The sequence below is a fragment of the Schistocerca piceifrons genome, chromosome 10 (genome assembly GCF_021461385.2).
Source record: "Schistocerca piceifrons isolate TAMUIC-IGC-003096 chromosome 10, iqSchPice1.1, whole genome shotgun sequence".
In the NCBI taxonomy this organism is placed as follows: domain Eukaryota; kingdom Metazoa; phylum Arthropoda; class Insecta; order Orthoptera; family Acrididae; genus Schistocerca; species Schistocerca piceifrons.
In genome coordinates, this window is record NC_060147.1 from 51876232 (window position 1) to 51896508 (window position 20277).

Here is a 20277-nt window from a genome sequence, read left to right on the forward strand (position 1 = left end):
TACAGACTGCGGTGCTCTTATCATTAAAATTAAATATGGTTAGCCATTTCAGTGACTTGATCAACAATTTCAAATTTCATGCACTTGTGTACTCTAGATGGCACATACATATTCCTCACAGCCCTTCCCCCACCTTTTTTATCCTTCAACATCCACTGTATGGCTTATAGTTGGATGCTCAAAGAATTTCATTACCTTACTTCAGCAGTGGTACTGTTGAGCCTTCCTTCTTTTCCCCCAGGCCATATTCATCTGCCATTTTTCCTGCTCCTCATTTTCCTTATTCCACATTAGCCATTAAAATACGCTAATGTGACATACACATTATACTGCAGGAATAAATGAAGTGAGATTATCAGAGGAAGAATGTTTAAAGTCTTGATGATGTTGGGAAAATATTCGACACACGTACTAGAAGATTCTTTGGAAATCCGCAGAAGAATGAGGTGGTAGTAATTGCTGTACTTTCTAAAGTATAGCAATTGACAGTGTTCAATAGCAGTCCACAAACTTAGTAATGAAAAGTTCTCATCTTCTGCTGAGAGGGTGGTGAATCCAGATTATGTTCTTTGCTTTACTCACTTTTTCCACTTACGTTAAGCTATTAACATTTGCTTTGCTTTCTCCTTTGAACTCCGGAGTTGTTGTGACTGGCAGAGCAGTTAATTGTTGTATAGGACGACATGAAGTTTTTTAATAGCATAACAGCATATGCCATTTTATTTTGAAAAGAGTTGTTGTTGTTGTTGGTGGTGGTGGTGGTGGTGGTGGTGGTGGTGGTGGTGGTCTTCAGTCCAAAAACTGGTTTCGTGCAGCTCTCCATGCTCCTCTATCCTGTGCAAACCTACCCATCTCCAAGTAACTGCAACCTTCATCCTTCTGAATCTGCTTAGTGTATTCATCTCTTGGTCTCCCTCTACGATTATGACCCCCCACGCTTCCCTCCAGTACTAAACTGGTGATCCCTTTATGCCTCAGAATGTGTCCTACCCACTGATCCCTTCTTCTAGTCAAGTTGTGCCACAAATTCCTCTTCTCCCAATTTTATTGAGTACCTCCTCATTAGTTATGTGATCTACCCGTCTAATCTTCAGCATTCCTCTGCAGTACCACAAGCTTGTATTTTCTTCTTGTCTAAACTGTTTATTGTCTTCATTTCACTTCCATACAGGGCTACACTCCATACAATTACTTTTAGAAAGGACTTCTTGATGTTTACTTCTATGCTGGATGTTAAGAAATATCTCTTCTTCAGAAACACTTTCCTTGCCATTATCAGCCTAAATTTTCTATCCTACAAACTTCAACCATAACCAGTTATTTTGCTTCCCAAATAACAAAACTCATATACTACTGTAAGTGTTCCATTTCCTAATCTAATTCCTTCAACATCACCTGATTAAATTTGGCTACATTCCATTACCTTCGTTCCACTTTTGTTGAGGTTCATCTTATATCTTTCTTTAGACACTGTCCATTCCATTCAGCTGCTCTTCCAACTCCTTTGCTGCCGCTGTCAGAACTACGTCATCGGCAAACATGGATTCAATTCCTACCCCATTTTTTTTCCTTTATTGTTCGCTCAAGATACAGGTTCAATAACATTGGGGATAGTCTGCAACCCTGTCTCACTCCCTTCTCAACCACTGCTTCCCTTTCATGCCCCTCGACTCTTACATCTGCCATCTGATTTCTGTACAAATTGTAAATAGCCTTTCGCTCTCTGAATTTTACCTCCTGCCACCTGTAGAATTTGAAGGACAGTATCCCGCTCAACATTATCAAAAGTTTTCTGTAAGTCTACAAATGCTATACATGTAGGTTTGCCTTTCCTTAACTTGTCTTCTGTGAGAAGTCGTAGGGTTGGTATTGCCTCACATGTTCCTACATTTCTACAGAGTCCAAACTATTCTTCCCTGAGGTGGCTTCTACCAGTTTTTCCATTCTTCTGTAATGGATTCGTGTTAGTATTTTGCGACTGTGACTTATGAAACTGATTGTTTGATAATTTTCAGCACCTGCTTTCTTTGGAATTGGAATTGTTATATTCTTCTTGAAGTCTGAGGGTATTTTGCCAGTCTCAGACAAGGTGTTCACCAGATGGAAGATTTTTGTCATGGCTGGCTCTCCTAAGGCTATCAGTAACTCTTGACGGAATGTTGTCTACTCGTGCGGCCTTGTTTCGACTTAGGTCTTTCGGTGTTTTATCAAATTCTTCACAAAGTTTCATATCTCCCTTATCATGCTCATCTATGTCTCCTTCCATTTCCAAATATTGCCTTTCTTTCTATAGACTCGCTATATACTCCTTCCACCTTTCTGCTTTCACTTCTTTGTTTAGGACTGGTTTTCTATCTAAGCTCTTGGTATTCACGTAGCTGCTTCTCTTTTCTCCAAATGTCTCTTTAATTTTCCTGTAGGTAGCCTCTAGTGATGTATGCTGCTACATCCTGACATTCTTCCTCTAGCCATTCTTGCTTAGCCGTTTTACACTTCTTGTTGATCTCATTTTTTAGATGTTTATATTCCCTTTTGCTTGCTCCATTTATTGAATTTTTATATTTCCTCCTCTCATTGATTAAATTCATTAACCCTTGTCTTGCCAAAGTATTTCTACTAGCCTCGTCTTTTTACCTACTTGATCCTCTGCTGTCTTCACTATTTCATCTCTCAAAACTACCTATTCTTCTTCTACTGTATTCCTTTCCCCTGTCCTTGTCAGTAGTTCCCTAATGTTCCCTCTGAATGTGTCTACAATCTCCAGTTCTTTCAGATTATCCAGGTCCATCTTAAATTCCTGCCTTTTTGCGGTTTCTTCAGTTTTAATCTGCAATTCATAACCAATAAATTGTGGTCAGTCCACATCTGCCCCTGGAAATGTCCTACAATTTAAAACCTGGTTCTAAAATGTGTCTTGGAAATGAAATGAAGTCCCATGCGTCTTTACAGAGCGTAGGGGAACGATGCGGGAGACCCGCACCGCCTTACTAGGCGAGGTCTTAATGGAGGTGGTTTGCTGTTGCCTTCCTCTGACTGTAATGGGGATGGATGATGATGATGATGATGATGATGATGATGATGATGAAGATGAAGACGAAGACGACACAACACCCAGACATCTCGAGGCAGGAAAAATCCCTGACCCCGCCGGGAATCGAACTCGGGACTGCGTGCTCGGGAAGCGAGAACGCTACCGCGAGACCACGAGGGGCGGACAAAATGTGTGTTACCATTATATAATTGATATGAAACCTTCCGGTGTCCCCAGGTGTCTTACACATATACCTTCTTTCATGATACTTAAACCAAGTGTTAGCTATGATTAAATTATGCTCTACGCATAAGTCTAGCAGGTGGCTTCCTCTTTCATTCCTTTTCCCCCAGTCCATATTCATCTTCCATTTTTCCTGCTCCTCATTTTGCTTCTTTCGAATTCCAGTCCCCCATGACTATTACATTTTTGACTCTCTTAGCTATCTGAATAATTTTTTTGATCTCATCACACATATCCTCAACCTCGTCCTCTTTTGCGGAGCTAGTTGGCATATAAACTTGTACTACTGTGGTGGGTGTGGGCTTCATGTTTACTTTGGCTGCTATAATGCATTCATTGTGCTGTTTGTAGTGCTTATCTGGATTCCTATTTTTTTTTAATGCATTATTAAACCTAATCGTGCATTACCCCTACTTGATTTTGTATTTATAACTCTGTATTCACCTGACCAGAAGTCCTGTTTATCCTGCCATTGAACTTCAGTAGTTCCCACTATATCTAACTTTAGCCTATCCATTTCTGTTTTTATATTTTCTAACCTACCTGCCCAATTAAGGGACATTGCACACTCCGATCCATAGAATGTCACTTTTGTTTCTCTCGATAACGACATTCTCCTGAGTAGTCCCCGCCCAGAGATCCAAATGGGGGACTGTTAGGAATATTTTACCCAAGAGGATGTCATCATCATTTAGTCATATAGTAGAGCTGCATGCCCCCGGAAAAAATATGACAGTAGTTTCCCTCACTTCCAGCCGTTCGCAATACTAGCACTACAAGGCCATTTTGGTTGACGTTAAAAGACCGGATCAGTCAACCATCCAGACTGTTGCCCCTGCAAGTGCTGAAAAGGCTACTGCCCTTCTTCAGGAACTGCACGTTTGTCTGGTCTCTCAACAGATACCCTTCCATTGTGGTTGTACGGCCATCTTTATCACAGAGGCATGCAAGCTTTCCACCAATGGCAAGGTCCATGGTTCATGGGGTGGGGGGACATGTTACACTCCTGTTAATATACACTCATGTTCGGGGAGGGGCAGAATATCTTGAATGAATAGAGGTAAGGACTTAAATATTTGCAGGACATGTACATTATTATGGTCTGCGGAAATGATTGGCGTTTGAACCATGTCCGCCCTTGGGTTGAAAGTGAACATAGATACTGTGGCACAAAAACACCTACTAGTAAAATATGCCTGTGGCTCTCGTTGTCACTATAAACCTAAGGTAATGGATCAGTCTGACTTCAGCAGACATACAGGATGCCTCACAAATGTATGTGTGAAACATACCATCAAATCATTGAGTTTGAAAGAGGGCACATTATTGGCACGAGGGCATATGACAGATCCATGGGATGAAGTGTTTTTGAAGTGCAACAAGTGTGCAGAACATTTCAGGGAAGGCTGTAGAACACCACGGCATGGGTCAGTTCGCACCACCTAGACCGACTACCGAGAAGATCAACACCTCATCCAAGTGGCATCGCAGGACGTATCTGCATCTTACTCAGTTCTGTCACTTGTGGAACAATGCAACACATTGTAGACTATCAGGGGTGACAGTCCGTTGCCGTTTATTACAGCACGGGTTACATGCGCGTTGTCCATTTCTCCGTCTACCTTTGACAAATGTGCTGAAACATGCTAGACAGCAATGGAGTACTGAACGATGTGACTGGGGAGTGGAATGGCATCAAATAGCATTTCTGGCCGAATCCAGGTTCTATTTGTTTGAAAATAGTGGCCACATTTTGGTTCACCACTGACGGGGAGCGACATCACAGTGACTGCTTTCACACAAGACATACAGTGGCAACTCCATGTCTTATGGTGTGGGGTGCTATTGGGTACAACTACAAATCATGGTTGGTGCATGACCAGGACACTGACCAGTGTGACTTATGCAAATGTCATTGTGTGACCTGTAGCCGTATTCTTTCTGTACAACAACCCAGATGCTATTTTCCAGCCAGACAATGCACGGCCACATGTGCTTTCTTGGTGGTGTCACAGGATGTCAGCCTTTTGCCCTGCCCCCCGCCCCCCCCCTCCCCCTCCTCCCGTCTTCCAGATCACCAGTCATGTCACCAATCGAAAAAGTGTGGAATATGGTGAAACGACAGGTGCAGCGCTGTGCCCAATGTCAACCATGACAGATGATCTTTGGAAACCGGTGAATGCAGCATGGGCGGCTGTACCACAGGATGCCATTCACACCTTATACGCATTGGTACACTCACGTGGACCCTGTGCCTACTAGGCAACAGGACACATGCTGAACCGAGGTGATGAAATGATAATCGTTTCTGCTGAACATACTAATGTACATGTCCTGTGAAAATGGTCATCATATCTCTAGTCGTTCAAGGTGTTCTGTTTTTTTCTGAACATGAGTGTATTTCAGAAGTGACAAATTTAAGGATTGCCCACATAAGTAAAATTTTTGTAAATGTTTAAACATTTGGAAGTGTTCAATTGTTGCTATTAAGCTTCTCAAATACCATAAAGAAATGAGTACATAATTTAATTTTATTTGTAGTTGTTAATATTGAAGCTGTGACTGAGTCACATTCGTATAAAGGAGGGAAAAACTTCTGCCTTAAGATGATCTGCATTCCACACTTTAAAAAGTGCAATGTATTTTTTGAATTCTGAAGGCCACATTTAGATGCTTATCGTCACTGTTGTTATTATTTACACATAGCAATTCTGGACAGTCAGTCGTATTAGTTGTACGGTCTCAAAGTGAGGGTAATCGACACAGTAAACTGAAGATGGTGCACATTTTGTGGGTTTTTTACACGAGTCAACTATTTAAGTAGCTGTGTGTGAGACAAAAATATAAAATTGCTGAAAGTGGAACCAGGGCAGTGGGAACGTCTACGCATCGATAATGGCGCATCAGTGTCGAACATTTAAGGTGGGCCTACAGATCTTGAAATACACCTCACTTTTTAATAAGAACCACAATTTGTGACTGAGGTTGAAAGTTTTTCTTTGATATTTAATGAATAATCTTTTGGATTTAAAAGTATGTCTTCAAAGAGACAGTGTCAGTTAAGTAAAACATTTGCTGAAGTTATATTTCACTGCCTAGCCTCTGAACTCCTTTCCTCAGAGGTGTTCCTTAATTTCTGAAACTGCCATTTACAGGAAGCTTAAAACTTCACAGACCATCTCTGGCGACAGCCTGTGTTAGACTCATCAACTTTATTGTAAAACTACCATTACAGTGGAGCTCAGCAAAAGACTTCTTTCACGCATAATCCCACCCCATTCTGTCTGACAGGCATCAAAATTGGTGTTGTGAATGGCTGTTCAGATTCCCAATTTTCCTAAGTTGGTTAAAGTTCCTTTTAAAAGGCGCAGTCGATTTCCTTCTCCAAATCAGTCTCGGACACTGTCATGGTGTCAAACAGTAATCTTCCTTCCTTCCTTCCTTATATCTGAATTGTTCCAAAGATTATTAATACTACATTTACAGGGGACTCTTTGATAGATATCATAATCTCCAAAATTACGATATTAATAGCACTTACAAGTAACTGTGATACATATTCAGTTTGTCTGTTTTCAGAAAATGGAGCAAGAACGTAAGAAGCGTGAGGAAGAGATCAAGCGACGTGAGGAAGAGAGGCGTAAGAGGCACATGGAGCGAGAGCAGAAAATCATGGAGGAGGAAGAGGAAGCAGGGGCTAGGAAGGTCCCATCGGCAGCAGCCTTCAGGTGCTCATAGAGAACAGTCTGGAATGTTTAGCACAAGTGTCAGATATAAGCTTTCTGTCATATTACATTTGTCTCGCCTTCATACTATATGTACTAAGAAGAAAGGTTGTCTTGAGGTCAACGAAAAAATTTCCCAGCCTGTTAGCGAAGACTGTATTTCTTTAGATGTAGTTTCCTGACCCATACATGGTAAAACAATTGTTACACTAACAGCAGTAGCATTCTTATTTTGCTTCCTCTGTGGTACCTTCGCTTCGTGTATCTCGGTGGTAATGTAAGAATACCTTTCAGAAATCTGGGAAGGTGCACAGTATCTGACAAATGGATAGTGAGAGGAAAAAGTTAGATGAGAGCAGATGTTCCCGAACTTTTTCCGATTCTTTGAAATGAGGTGGTGGTTGGTGTGGTAAAAAGGAAAGTGAGTATATGTGAAAAGTTTTTCCTCTCGATGTGTAATTTGTGTGAAAGGATGTCTAAAATAATGGCAAGGTCTTCCAAATCATTTGAGGCTGTTCAGGGGAACAGGAATATTGCAGGAAGTCAGCAATAAGTGTAGAAGACCCTGCAACAGGAGAAATGACACACATCCCCGGTTGCAGAAACGGTTCAGTAAGAGCTGCAGTAATGGGTGTCGAGTTCGCACAGTCTTGTGAGAGTTCTTAGATGAGCGAGTGTCTGAAGTATGTGACATCTGTAAACGACACAGGTTGTATGCTTACCACACTTACTTCCAGCTTGAATCAGCAGTACTGCCTGGAAACATTAAAACCAAATTGTTTTGAATGTAAATAGTGATGTGCACTACTGACTGTAAGGGCAGATGAAATAGCACATAATTTCATGAAGCCTCTTTGCATTCTGTGAGCAGACTTTCAGTACGGAGTAAAAGTTGTGGCCACATCTCGGGAAGAAAAGAAAATCCGGGACTTGAAGGTAACGAAGTCCATATTGTACGTTCTGCTCAGAAAGGCATACAGTTTTATTATAAGCTCTGAATGCTACAAATGTGACTGAATAGTACAAATAACATAGCTAGACATCGGCATTTCTGGCACATAAGCTGCTTTTGTGGTAATATAGTTTTCGGTTCCTTTGTGGGTGGATTGTGGTGAGACCCGAAACCATCGGAATGCTAGATTTCAGTGGCTGCCCTCGAACTCTGCCATCAGGGTGAATGCCAACCTCGATAACTCTTTCACTAGCTGCTATGCAGATACCTGCAGGATACAAACAACCACCATCGCCAGTTGTAGCACAGACAGTTGTCCCCTTTATAACTTTTCACCTAGAACACTTCTTCGCACGGTCCATCGTTTTTGAGGTAATTAGTTCTCTTAGGTTAAAACAAAAACCTGTAAATAATCTCTCTCTCTCTCTCTCTCTCTCTCTCTCTCTCTCTCTCTCTAGCATAAATGCTGGGCTGCAGGGTTTGTGTAATTTCTGTCCTTAATCATTAGAAAAGTAATTTTTGTATGTATTTAAGGATAACTTTCACATCTTTTTGTTCATATTTGTCTGTTCATTAAAAATTCTGCAATTTTACGTTTTGGAAATGTATGAAGAAGTAGAACAGCAGGGAATATAGAATCTTCCTGATGAAGTAGTGCTTACTAAATGGCAGCACCGAAAAGGCAATAAAATATTTTTATTTGTGGTGCACATTTGATGTTAACCTGAAATCTAAGAAACATCATCTCCTCCATAGCTTTCATTTTTATAAGCCCCAAAATGACGCACACATGGCTGCCAGAGTAGGTTTGTCATATGCAAACTGTGCAACATCCTTGTGATATTTGTGTGTTTCCTTAACCTGTTTGTACTGTATAATTTTTAACTTTTTTGATGACTCCTGTGACAAAAATTGGATTGTATATTTTTAAAGGGGCTTAAGTCTACAGACACACTTTTGGGAAATTGAGAGAAATGTTTAATAATGTTATATGGTGATCTTTATTGGAATTGTTATGTTGTATGATGAAAATGTGTTTGTCATGCAAGAGATTGAGTGTTTTTTTATGGTAATGAAATTAATCATTACAAGCTGGAAACTGAAAACTGATGTCTTGGGTTGTACAAGGTACTGAAATCTCTCTCTCTCTCTCTCTCTCTCTCTCTCTCTCTCTCTCCCCCCCCCCCCCCTCCCTCCCTCCCTCCCTCCCTCCCTCTTTTTTTTTTTTGAATAGTGATATCATCATGCAATAGAGCTCGTACAGTTGTACATTTCACAATACTAATCTATAAAAATCTATTCATTTGCCTTGGCTGTTATTCTATACAGGCTATTTCATAATTTCTTCATAGAAAGGTAGGTTTTTGTCAGGCAGATAACAGAGATTTTCAAAGTCCCGATTGTATTAGGCTTCATTGGAAACATTCCTGATGCACAAGCTAGTTTTCTAGCGCTTTCGACGTGTTGTGGAGGAATCTCAGACGGAATATCTGACTAATCAGTCCATTGTTGTAGAAATTGTATCAGAACCCTTTCTTGTGTTATCAAAACCAGAATGTGGAAAGCTATTGATAAACTTTCCTTCATCTTCAATACTTCTGTAAAATGGCTGTTGTCATCACTTGAAGTCTTGTGTTTTAGTAGCGGCAACCCCTCAAGGAGAAATTTGTGTGTTTAGAACTTGTAAGAATCACTTCTTTGGCACCATGTACAGTAAACAGTCTGCCCAGTTTCCTTAGTTTCCTTTTCTTAATGCCAAAATCTCTATCAGAGGGTAAAAAACTGCCTTCTCATTGGAAATTGTCAAATTTCCCACAGTCACTTAATACAACAGAGATATGCTGAGGGTGTGATTCTTATTCTGAGCTTAGCAGTTGTCTGAGATTAGACCAAGTTTTATGTCTTCTTCTGCTGTACTCTTGGATGCATTCATCATATTACAAAAATATTCGGCAAACTCTACTGTCGACCCATATTGTAATGCACATTTAACTTTGTGGATAATAAAGACAACAGTCAAAACAATTACAGCACATTGTTTTTTTTTTTCTGAACAGTACTGATAACACTATAGGGTTGCGAACATTTGCAGCATCGTCAGTGCTATCAAAGTTTAGTTTTCAAAAGGGCACGAGTTAACGACAGATACCTCTTTACTTTTGAAAGGGCACAAGTTGTGGACAGATGGCCCTATAAAAATACCATTGTTTTTCAGAATCCTACAGAATGTTGTACCCACTGATGGACCGATATCCTTTTGGTGCCAGTTTGTGCTGTTACAAATGTCATACCTGAAGCAATAGCAAACTCTCACGAAATTATGGACTGATCCCCATTTAAAAATATGATCAGTTTTCCTACACAGTAGACAATTTGAAAGTTGTCTTTTCCTTACCTTTATTTTTCTTAATAAACGTATTTGTGTGGGAAGTCTCACGTAACTTGTTTCCAATCCTACCTTCAATCAAAATAGCCTCGAGGCTTAGTATTGTCTGCACACTCCGGGAAGATCCTAGACACAGTGCAGCTGGGAGCAGTCAGATCGACAGAAATTGGAAGGATATCGGCAGGTATCAATTGGTTTCTGGCCACTATCGATTTTAGCCATCAGACAATATTATGTTGAGATGACTAAGTCTAGCAAATGAGAAGTGACATGCAAAGCCGACAGTTGCCGAAATGTCATATGTAGTTGAGTTTGAACTGTTTTTAAACACATTATTTTTCTATCACTTATCTGATCCTTTGCTGACACGAGTACCCACTTTCAGTTGTCGGGAGCATTTATCGCAAATCAAACTTTATAGTATTTATGTATTTGTCACTAAGTTGCTTATTTATGTGCAGGCGAGAAGACAGAAAAGGGACTGCTTCAGATGAAGAAAGCCACACGCCTCCCCTGTCACAGCGGCGACGGCGGGATCCTCCGTCGGAGCCGGAAGAAGGAGAGGTTGTAGCGGACGACGAGGGCCCGACGGCCCCGGATGAGGCTAACAGTGAGGTCCGCAACGGCACGTCACCGTCTCGGCAGACGGGCAGCAGGGAAATGCGTACTGCTGGGCCTGTCGACTACAATGCCCTGGACTACGACGAGGGTGCAGGTTCTGAAGAGGAAGGCCAGAAGCGGCTCTCTTCTGTTGCGAGTAGCGTGAAGACTTCCGAGAAACCAAAGGAGTCTGCAGAAAGTAAGTGGAGTTGTTTTCCTTTTTTATTAGGGTTCAGTGAAAATGGAACCCTTATAGAGTAACTTTATTTTCTTTCAGTTAAGAATCCATTATGTCAGGTATGAGTAGATGTATCAAGTTGAAAATCGAAAGATATGATGATTCATGTCACACACATTGATGCTCACCAACTCACTCATCAAAAGCCATAGGGTTCTTCCTATTGACTTAAAAAATTGTGAAATTTTGCAAGAAGCAAGGTTTCACAGCACAAGTAAGGGGGAAAAATCCAAAAATTTAATTTGTAATTAAATCACACAAAAAAAATATTTTTTTATCTTTAGTTATCCAACTGTCTGCAGCCTAAGGACCCCTTTCTCTCAAGAATAAATTGACATATCAAGTTGCAATTTGTCGTGTATTAAGGTCTACGGTGTAATAAATTTAAGGTTCTATGTCTATGCCATCAAGACGTACAGCTGTTTGTCACATATTTTGATATTTTGCAGTATCATTATCAATAACAGGCAGAAACTGTCGAGAGTCTCCATTCTCAGGATTTATGAACTATCTGTATTCATAATTAAGTTTGTACAGAACCTTCGGTGTGCAAGTCCTACTAGCACCTACACGGATTTTTCGGTTTATTGCCATATTTATTTCAGGTCGCTGTGTGATCTTAGGATGTCAGTCTTGCATACCAGTTGGATAATTTAGTTGTCTCAAAAATTTTAATAATGCTGAAGGGTTGTTGTCTATTCTTGGGGCCTCATTTTCAAAGGTCTTTCAGTGCTTTATCAAATTCTTCTTGCACATTTGATTTCAATTATTGAGTCTTCCTTTCCGTAACATTACATTTAAGTTACATTCTTCTGTCTAGTCCTTTCAGCATCCAGGCTTCCCTCTTTCGTTTAGTTATGAATTCTCAATATTAATCCAAGCACCTCTCTATCCTCTATACTTTTCCTACAGACATCTGTCTTCCTGATGAGTCATACAGCTTTGGATTTCTTCTCCAGCCATTCCCACTTTGTTGTTTGTGCTCTCTGTGTCATTTTTTTGTGTCTGTATTCCTTTTTGCATGCTTCATTTTCATATTTTCTCCTTTTGCCAATTAAATTCAATATTGGTTGTGGTATCAGATTTCTATAGGCCTCATTATTTTGTGCGCTCGCACTACTGCATTCACTATTCTCACAACTACCCATTAGTCTTCAGTTGACTCCTGTCCCCTGTTTGCCAGTCATTGTCTAACCCTCTCCGTGAAACTGTCAACAATAAGTGTTTCTAAGTTTTAATCTGTAGTTCATGACCAATAAATTATGGTCAGCCATCATTCATTGTTGGTATGTTTTTCAGTTTCAAGTTTGATGTGGAATTCCCTATTTGACCGTTATATAAACTATCTGAAGTCCTTTGGTACCTCTAGGTCTGTTTCATGTATACAACGTACTTTTTTGATTCGTCAAAGAAGTGTTAGTAATGATTAAATTGCACTCTGTGCAAAATTCAACCAGATTGCTTCTCTTTTCATTCCTTCCTTTCAGTCCACGTACTCCTATTATTTTTACTTATCTTATTTTGTGTACAATATAATTCGTGATTGACACATTGAATTTTTCATCCTTTGTAACAAACTAAATAATTTGAATATAATAGAGGGAAACATTCCACGTGGGGAAAAATATATCTAAAAACAAAGAAGAAAACTAAATAATTTCTTTTATCTCATCATCCATTCTGTCAATGTCTTTGCAGCAGAGCTAGTGGGCATATAAACTAGTACTGTTGTGTTGGTTGTTACCTTTTTTGTCTGACTTGGAGACAATAATGTGTTTACTGTGCTGTTCATAGTAGCTAATCTGCATTCCTGTTTTCTCGTTGACAATTAATCCTACTTCTGGATTGGTGCTCATTGATTTTGTGTTCACAGCTGTACTCAAGTTACTAGGAGTTCTGTTCTTCCTGTCACTGCATTTCACTATTTCCCATTACATCCAACTTAAACATTTCCATTTTCCTTTCCCTTTTTAAATTCTCTCAACTACTACCCTGATAAAGATATTTAAAGTTCCCCACTCGGACACATAGAATGCCAGGTTTATTTTTTGTGACATTGTCCTGAGCAGTGCTCACCTAGAGATCCAAATGACAGGAGTATTTTACTTTCGGAATATTTTACCCAAACATATGCCTTCAGCTTGTACCCATATAGTAAAGCTGCACATCTGTGGAAGATATAATGTTGTAGTTTTCCCTTGCTTTTAGCCATTTGCAGTACCTACATACTGAAGCAATTTTGGCTAATGGTACGAGTCAGTCATTCCTCTATGGTACGAGTCAGTCATACCTCTTTAGGGCCCACAAGTTCGTGCTGCCTCTTGACAGATATCCCTCTGTACAGGTGTCCGTATTGTCTAGTCATGCGAACTGCATAAGTAAGTCTCGTACAGTATAGATTATTCTGTGTTACAGCTTTGAGCTCCATTTTTCATATATTGTAAAATTGCCACTTGTTAATAAAACCTAGCGTAGGTTTGCTTCCTTCTTCAGAATTACCCACCTTGCAATTCTACATGGTTGGCTCACAACCAAGACATAGGGATGAAGACTTCAGAGGGGTAACAGCAGCAATCCCACCTACAGCACTACTGCTGTGCATGTGTCTGAATTAAAAAAAAGGTATTGCAGAGAATGCAAAAACACTTATTGTGAAGGCATAGCATTTTTAGGTCTTCACTTTGTAGTGTTTTTATCACTTACACTACTGGGAAGAGCGCCAGGCTCGCTGGCGTGGGATGAAACACTTTCCCTGTTGCCTGGTCTCTACTAGCATGGACGGGGACACATTCACTTCCACAACCCCGTTACTTTTTTGTGGAAAATATCGAAGAAAAGTTCAGCGAAGTGGAGTCTCCAGTAAGATGTGGTCAGGTCGCCTGTTGATCAAAACTTCTTCTGCCACCCAGTCTGCAGCTCTTTGTCTTTGTGGTCATCTTGGCAACATCTTGGTGTCCTTAGTACCTCACCAGTCTTTCAGTATGGTCCAGGGAGTAATTTTCCATAGGTTCCTCGACGTTCAAACTGAAGAGGAACTCCGGGTCAATCTGGAACGACGGAGTGGTCTTTCTATGGCATGCGCAGAAAGGTCGTAGGGACAGTCACACTGATAGTGACACCTTTAGTCTGGCTTTAGAGCGAGATGCCCTCCCAGAGAAAGTTAAGGTTGTGTGTCATCGGTGTGATGTGAAGTAATCTGTCCTGCTACCCGTGAGGTGCTTTTGGTGCTTGCTTTTCAGGCCAGTGTTCTTCCTGATGTATGGCAGACACTCTACGTGATGACTGTGGACATCCACTCCATGGGATGATGCCCTGTGTCCTGCCACCCGTGTATGTAAATTATCTTGACCGTCAATCTCCATGCTGACCAGATTGCCCAGCTTATAAAAAAGGAAAGAAGATACAAGAGTATAAGTCCACGGATCGTTTATCTTACATTGAGGCTTGTCAGAAATTTGACTTCTACTTTTGCCACTGTTAGTCCTTTCTCCCTTCTCCCTCTTCCTTACCCCAGTCCCGTCCCCCCTCTCCTCTCCCCCTCCCCTGTGGTTCTCACACCCTCCCTTCCATGTGCCAGTCCACCTACCCAGCTGATGAAGTGCTCCCCTTCTTCAGAGCCAGTTGGCGATGGGGCTCCCTCCCAGAATCCTTTATGCTCTTCCCCTGCTTACCCCTGCTAGTCTTTCTGCAACTTCGGGCTGTCGCCCATGTGCTGCCTGCCATTGGGAGGGATTTACTGTTTGGGCTCCGCCTCACTTCCCTCTGCCGTGACTTCCACCTCCCGACCTTCTCCTTTTCCCCACGTTATCTCCCGACCACCCCACATTGGTTAGTTCCTCACAGGTTCAGACAGATCTCTTCCGGGGCTCAAGTGCCTCAGTCACTCCAATAGTGTTCAGTCATTTCTTCCTATTGCTCTTACAGGAGTTTCAGGAGGCCACTGTTTGTTACACCAATTGCTGCAAATCCTATGATCGTGTGGAATATGCCTTCACGCATTTTGGTGGCACAGAACACAATCTCTTGCTTGCCACGTGTGAAGTGTTTATTGCGGAATTGGAGGCTGTCTATCAGCCCTTTGTTTTTACTAAACTGACCCATTGTTTTTTATTCCACACTGAGCGCTGCCTCCCCCTCCCCTGCCCCCCTCTCACTTATACTTGTTGAGATCCATATATTTTGCTGGACTTATATTTTGCTGGACTTATATTTTGCTGGACTTATATTTTGCTGGGCTTATATTTTGCTGGGCTTATATTTTGCTGGGCTTATATTTTGCTGGGCTTATATTTTGCTGGAATGTTCCCACCTGTTGGCCCGTCACACTAAATATGACCTCTGACTATCCTTGTCTCTGGTTTTAGCGGATGACCTTCACACGGTTACATCCATCCGTCCTCAGTTTTCTTTGTGAAGGTGGTTTGTACTCTTAGGTATAAGTCCTTGAATTTTCCCTTGGAATTTGAGTCCTTCAGTTAGCTTAGGCATTGGTTATGGCCTTGACCTTGGTTCCACAGTGGTCAGGTTCTCCCCACCTTTTCCCTACATTTTGTCTTGTCTGTTGTGCTGATTTTTTCCCCCTTTTATTGCATCTTCTTCCTCTTGTGTTGTCCCAGTTGTATTGTGATGATGGTATGGTATGGGTGTCAGGACTGGTCAGTAGCGGTCCTGGTGTCCCATCGCACGTAGTGTTTCTGGGGTACCCCTTCTCTCATCCTCAGCACAAACAGTGTGCTGGTGTATTTAGTGTATGTGCTTATCTGACTACTCTGTTTCGTGTGAAGTCCACCGACTTGTGGAAGAGTACCTAATGCAGAAGATTGCAATTATCAAAGCAAGTAGTTGGTCTTTGCCTGATCAGAAGTGTGGAGACCTGCATGTAGGTGAGAGGTGGGGTAACTGGAGAGAGAACCGATAAATTTTGTACCCCGGAGCATAGTGTCTCATTTAAAAAAGTAATTAGATAGATGAAAAAACCTAGACTTTTTATCTACACAATTAGATTATATTTTCATAAATTGATTATTTTTGTCGAGATACACACAATCGTGCTGTCGCTCTTTTGAGCTCATTTGCAGACAAATTTGTTGCTCGAGCTGTGCAGACCATCTATTTCTTCTCACTTACTGCTTGAAGACAATATTTTGCATAATTAATTTTGTATCGGGTATGTTATTGGTTACCCTAGTAGAAATTTTCTCTTAGATTGCATTCTCTACATAAATTGAATATAAGGTAGTTTTTTTAGGTAACTTGAAGATGGTTGTTACTTATATCTACAGTGTATTAAAATGTTGTTCTTGACTGTAATTGAATGATATTTTGGCAGAAAATGTTGCAGACTTTCTTTTAATGAGTTAGTTCTGCGAAATGAAAGGAAAGGTTCTACCACCAGCATCTAAGAGGTGATGCAAAAATAACATAAAAATACAAAACTCTGAAGTTGAGGAATCATTACTAGTAGCCCAATGTACAAAGTTTAGTGAATTTATTTAATGAAAAATTTCTCGCAATAGTTGTTTTTCTCCTGTAGGTGGCACTGTAGTTATCCATTGCTATGTAAACAGCTTTGGTTCATGGCAAACACATAAAATGAGGCAGACTGACTCTTAAACATTAACAGAAGAGGCATTTGCAAATGTAAGCAGAAATTTATATGCTTCGAACTGTTGTATGCCACTTCACAGATGACTGACTCAGTGAAATGTCATACATTTCTGAAGAAAGGAAAACCTTGTGCTAATATTTTTTATTATTCGAGGAGGTGACGAAGACTCGTCTCCGTACGTAATTTTTCTGTGACAACAATATTGTTTAACAACAGACATTTAACAGAGGAAATCTCAGTACTGTCTACTGACATGAATAAATGTACATACACTGTTGTAACTTTTGGGAATAGTAGTTGTATCCTAGGGCAGGAGAGAGGAATAGAAGTGGAAGGGAGAAAAGGGGGGAGGGGCTCATCTGGGCTGAGTGAGCTGCACTTCCCTCTTGTCTGCCATAGGAAAGTACTACTATTCCCAAAAGCTATGTGACAATATTTGTACTTTCATACATGTCAGCAGGCAGCACTTAAGTATAAACACCATCCACACAGTTATGCCTCATGACACACGCGCGCACGCACACACACACACACACACACACACACACACACACACACTTCTTTAACATTTCTGACATCAAATGTTTATACTAAACGTGTCAATTAAAAACTATACTGTTTTTCTTCAGGTGATATCATCAAGACAAAGGCTGAAAGGAAAACGGAAAAGGGGTCTCTTTCTGAAACAAAAGGTGTGAGTAAAAGTTTGCCTACCCAGGATAATTTGAAACGATCTTCAAAAGTCCCACAGGATACGGAATCGAAGAAAACGAAAGAGAGTAGTAGAGACCGTGAAGATTCCCACAACAGGTCAGTTCCTGCGCACGTGGAACGTCATCATAAGAGCCAGAGAGAAAAGGAAAAAGACAGAGACAGGGAAAAGGAGAAGAAGGACAAGGAGGGTGGTAAAGACAGAATAAAGCAGAGAGAGAAGGAGAAAGAAAGAGAACGTGAAGACAGAGAGAAGTCGAGAGAGAAGCACAGGGAAAAGGACGAAGAAAAAAGGAGGAGAGAGAGAGAGAAGGGGGAGAAAGAGCGAGAGAGGAAGTCGAGGCGGTCCCGGTCGAGGTCTCACCACCGTCGCGGGGGATCTCCGCAGTCGAGGAGGAGAGATAGTGACCGCAGTAGACACGGCCACGAGAGGGACAGGGAAAAGAAAGAGAAGGACAGAGAGAGGGAGAAAGATAAGGTGAAGGAGAGGAGGCCAGAAAAGCAGATAAAGGAAGAGAAGCAGATAAAGGAAGAAAAACAGATAAAGGAAGAAAAGCCGCAGGTTGCGAAGGACGCCGGAACAAACTCGGAGGGCGGAAACCGGGACAGGGGCAAGCGGTCGGAGCGGGAGCTGTCGAAGGAGGAGGTGCGTCCCGTGGTGGTGACACCGACCCTGGCAAAGGCGTCCACGGCCGAGAAGGGTCCGGCGAAAGCTGGACGGGGAAGCGCGGCTGCCAGGAGCCGCAAGCGCTCGAGCAGTTCCAGCAGCAGTAGCTCCAGCAGCAGCTCCAGCAGCTCGAGCAGCAGTGGCAGCAGCAGCTCATCATCATCGTCCGGTCCATCTTCTTCGGGCTCGGACTCCAAGCGGGCTGCACGGGCCTCCCGCAAGAAGTAGTGTGGCACCCGTGTGAGTTTGCCGTCAGATGACTGTATCTGAATGTGTGGGACAGTTTTTCAGTTTGTCATTTTTCTTTTTTTACCACTAATGTTTACGGTGGCATTCTATTTACACGAGACAGCGACTGGACTAGAGCTCGACGGCACCTATGGAAAAAAATGTTGGCTCTGAGGAAAGTGTCCACTTAGAGGTACATTTCTTATATGAATCTTAGGTAAGAGAGGAAAGACGAGATACTTAACATGTTGAGAAAAAATTGTGCTCTGCGAACACCTGACACTATCGTCTGGGATGTGCTTCTGCCCCTTTAATAGAGTTGCCTATTTCCGTAGCATCGTACGAGATTCGATTCCAAGTGTCTCTCTTGAAAATGGTAAAAAAATGGGAGTCCGTAGAAAGTTTGACAAAACATGATGTACCATGTGAACTGTTCAGCATTGCAGTATGTATTTCAGCTGACTGCTTGATAAGTATTGCAAAGCAACTAAGCAGATGTTTGTTTCTACAGACCAATTTACAATTTTCAGCTAGACGTAGCTTTAAATTTGACACTTTCCAGAGGCGTTTTAGATATACTTCTAGCTAAATATTGAGGCTGTGACTAGATTTGAAAACTTTTGAGGCTAACGTACCACATGGAAAAAGGAGGGGTTTGACTCCGTGTATGCGTTTCATTTGTAAACGCCATTTCAGTACACTGCTTGACACGATCGAGCTCTCGAAAAGATTTTAATCGAATGTATTGGTTCTTAATCTTGTAAAACTAAAACCATCCAGTCATTTACCTCCATGCTGCGCTAAATATTTAGCGGTATGCGGCACTAGTGTACTTTCTGGCTTAGAGTATATCTCCCATTACTTTTTCTATTGAGTCAAATACCGGGTGTTGCACATTTTTAGTGAGACTATGATCTTACTCATTTCAAGAGATGACATAGCATTATGATGAGAATCTGAGGTACAAATTCCTAAGTACCCCATGTTTCATTTCATTCCTGTAACTTAGTTCACAAGTGACATCTAACACTCTGAAAGTTCTCCATAGTATCAAGTGGATTTTATTTTTTGGGTTTTGATATGTACATCCAACACAGTGCAAAAATATCCACAAGCAGTTATCTGGTAAGAGTGTGTAGTGTAAGATCTGAAAGAAAGGGGATGTTTGTTTGATTTATATATTTACACTGTACTCTTGTTGCTAGCATTCTTCCAAGCGTCATTCATAAATAAACCAGAGAGTGCAGATTCACTATCTTGTTATGACAAGGTGACAGTTTGTAACAATCATTAGCTCTAAAGACTGTTGTGTACTGTTGTTTTGTATTATGGCTATAGTTTGGAAGCAACAGTGTGTATAACAAGAACACAGTTTAAAGTGTCGTGATTGGAATATGTGCACATAATTGTAGAAATCTTGGAATTCCGTCTCATAGTTTGCAAACAATTTGAAGTGCTCTTAGAATTCTTAAACTAGCTAGTAATTTGTGAAACAGAGACTAAGTTTTTCAATAGTTTTACACTTGTCTGATTTGCCCTAAATATTTCTGTTGAGTGAAACATTTGTTAATGTGCAATATGTTGTCTTAATAAACTGAAGCTCCCAAATTGTTGTGTTGTTGTCAGAAGTACATCTTATTTTGCTTGCCAGATATGTAGTCGATTGTGTTATAAACATTTACATGGATATACCAGTTGTAAAGTTTCATGTCTGTATGTTATTATCTTATCCATTTCTCCAATCACAGTTTCTTCTCTAATGCGCTACTTCTGTTACAATTCTCTCCCAAAATTTAACAGTACGTACGCAGATAGCGTTCAACAAATATTGCAGTTAGCGTAAGTTACCTAAAGTCTTGCAACACAATTCTTCTCCTTCCGCTCTTCT

The 20277-nt window shown here is 41.0% G+C and overlaps 1 protein-coding gene across 2 annotated transcripts in view; it reads left to right on the top strand.

The window, feature by feature from the left end:
- Positions 1 to 19997, top strand: part of LOC124718814 (peptidyl-prolyl cis-trans isomerase G) — a 51499-nt gene extending 31502 nt beyond the window's left edge. For both annotated transcript variants that reach the window (XM_047244433.1, XM_047244434.1), the window contains 3 exons: positions 6854 to 7002; positions 10799 to 11136; positions 17413 to 19997. In XM_047244433.1, the coding sequence (XP_047100389.1) occupies positions 6854 to 7002; positions 10799 to 11136; positions 17413 to 18389 (1464 nt within the window). In that variant the 3' untranslated portion in view covers positions 18390 to 19997. The remainder of the gene's footprint in view (positions 1 to 6853; positions 7003 to 10798; positions 11137 to 17412) is intronic.
- Positions 19998 to 20277: the final 280 nt, after the last annotated feature.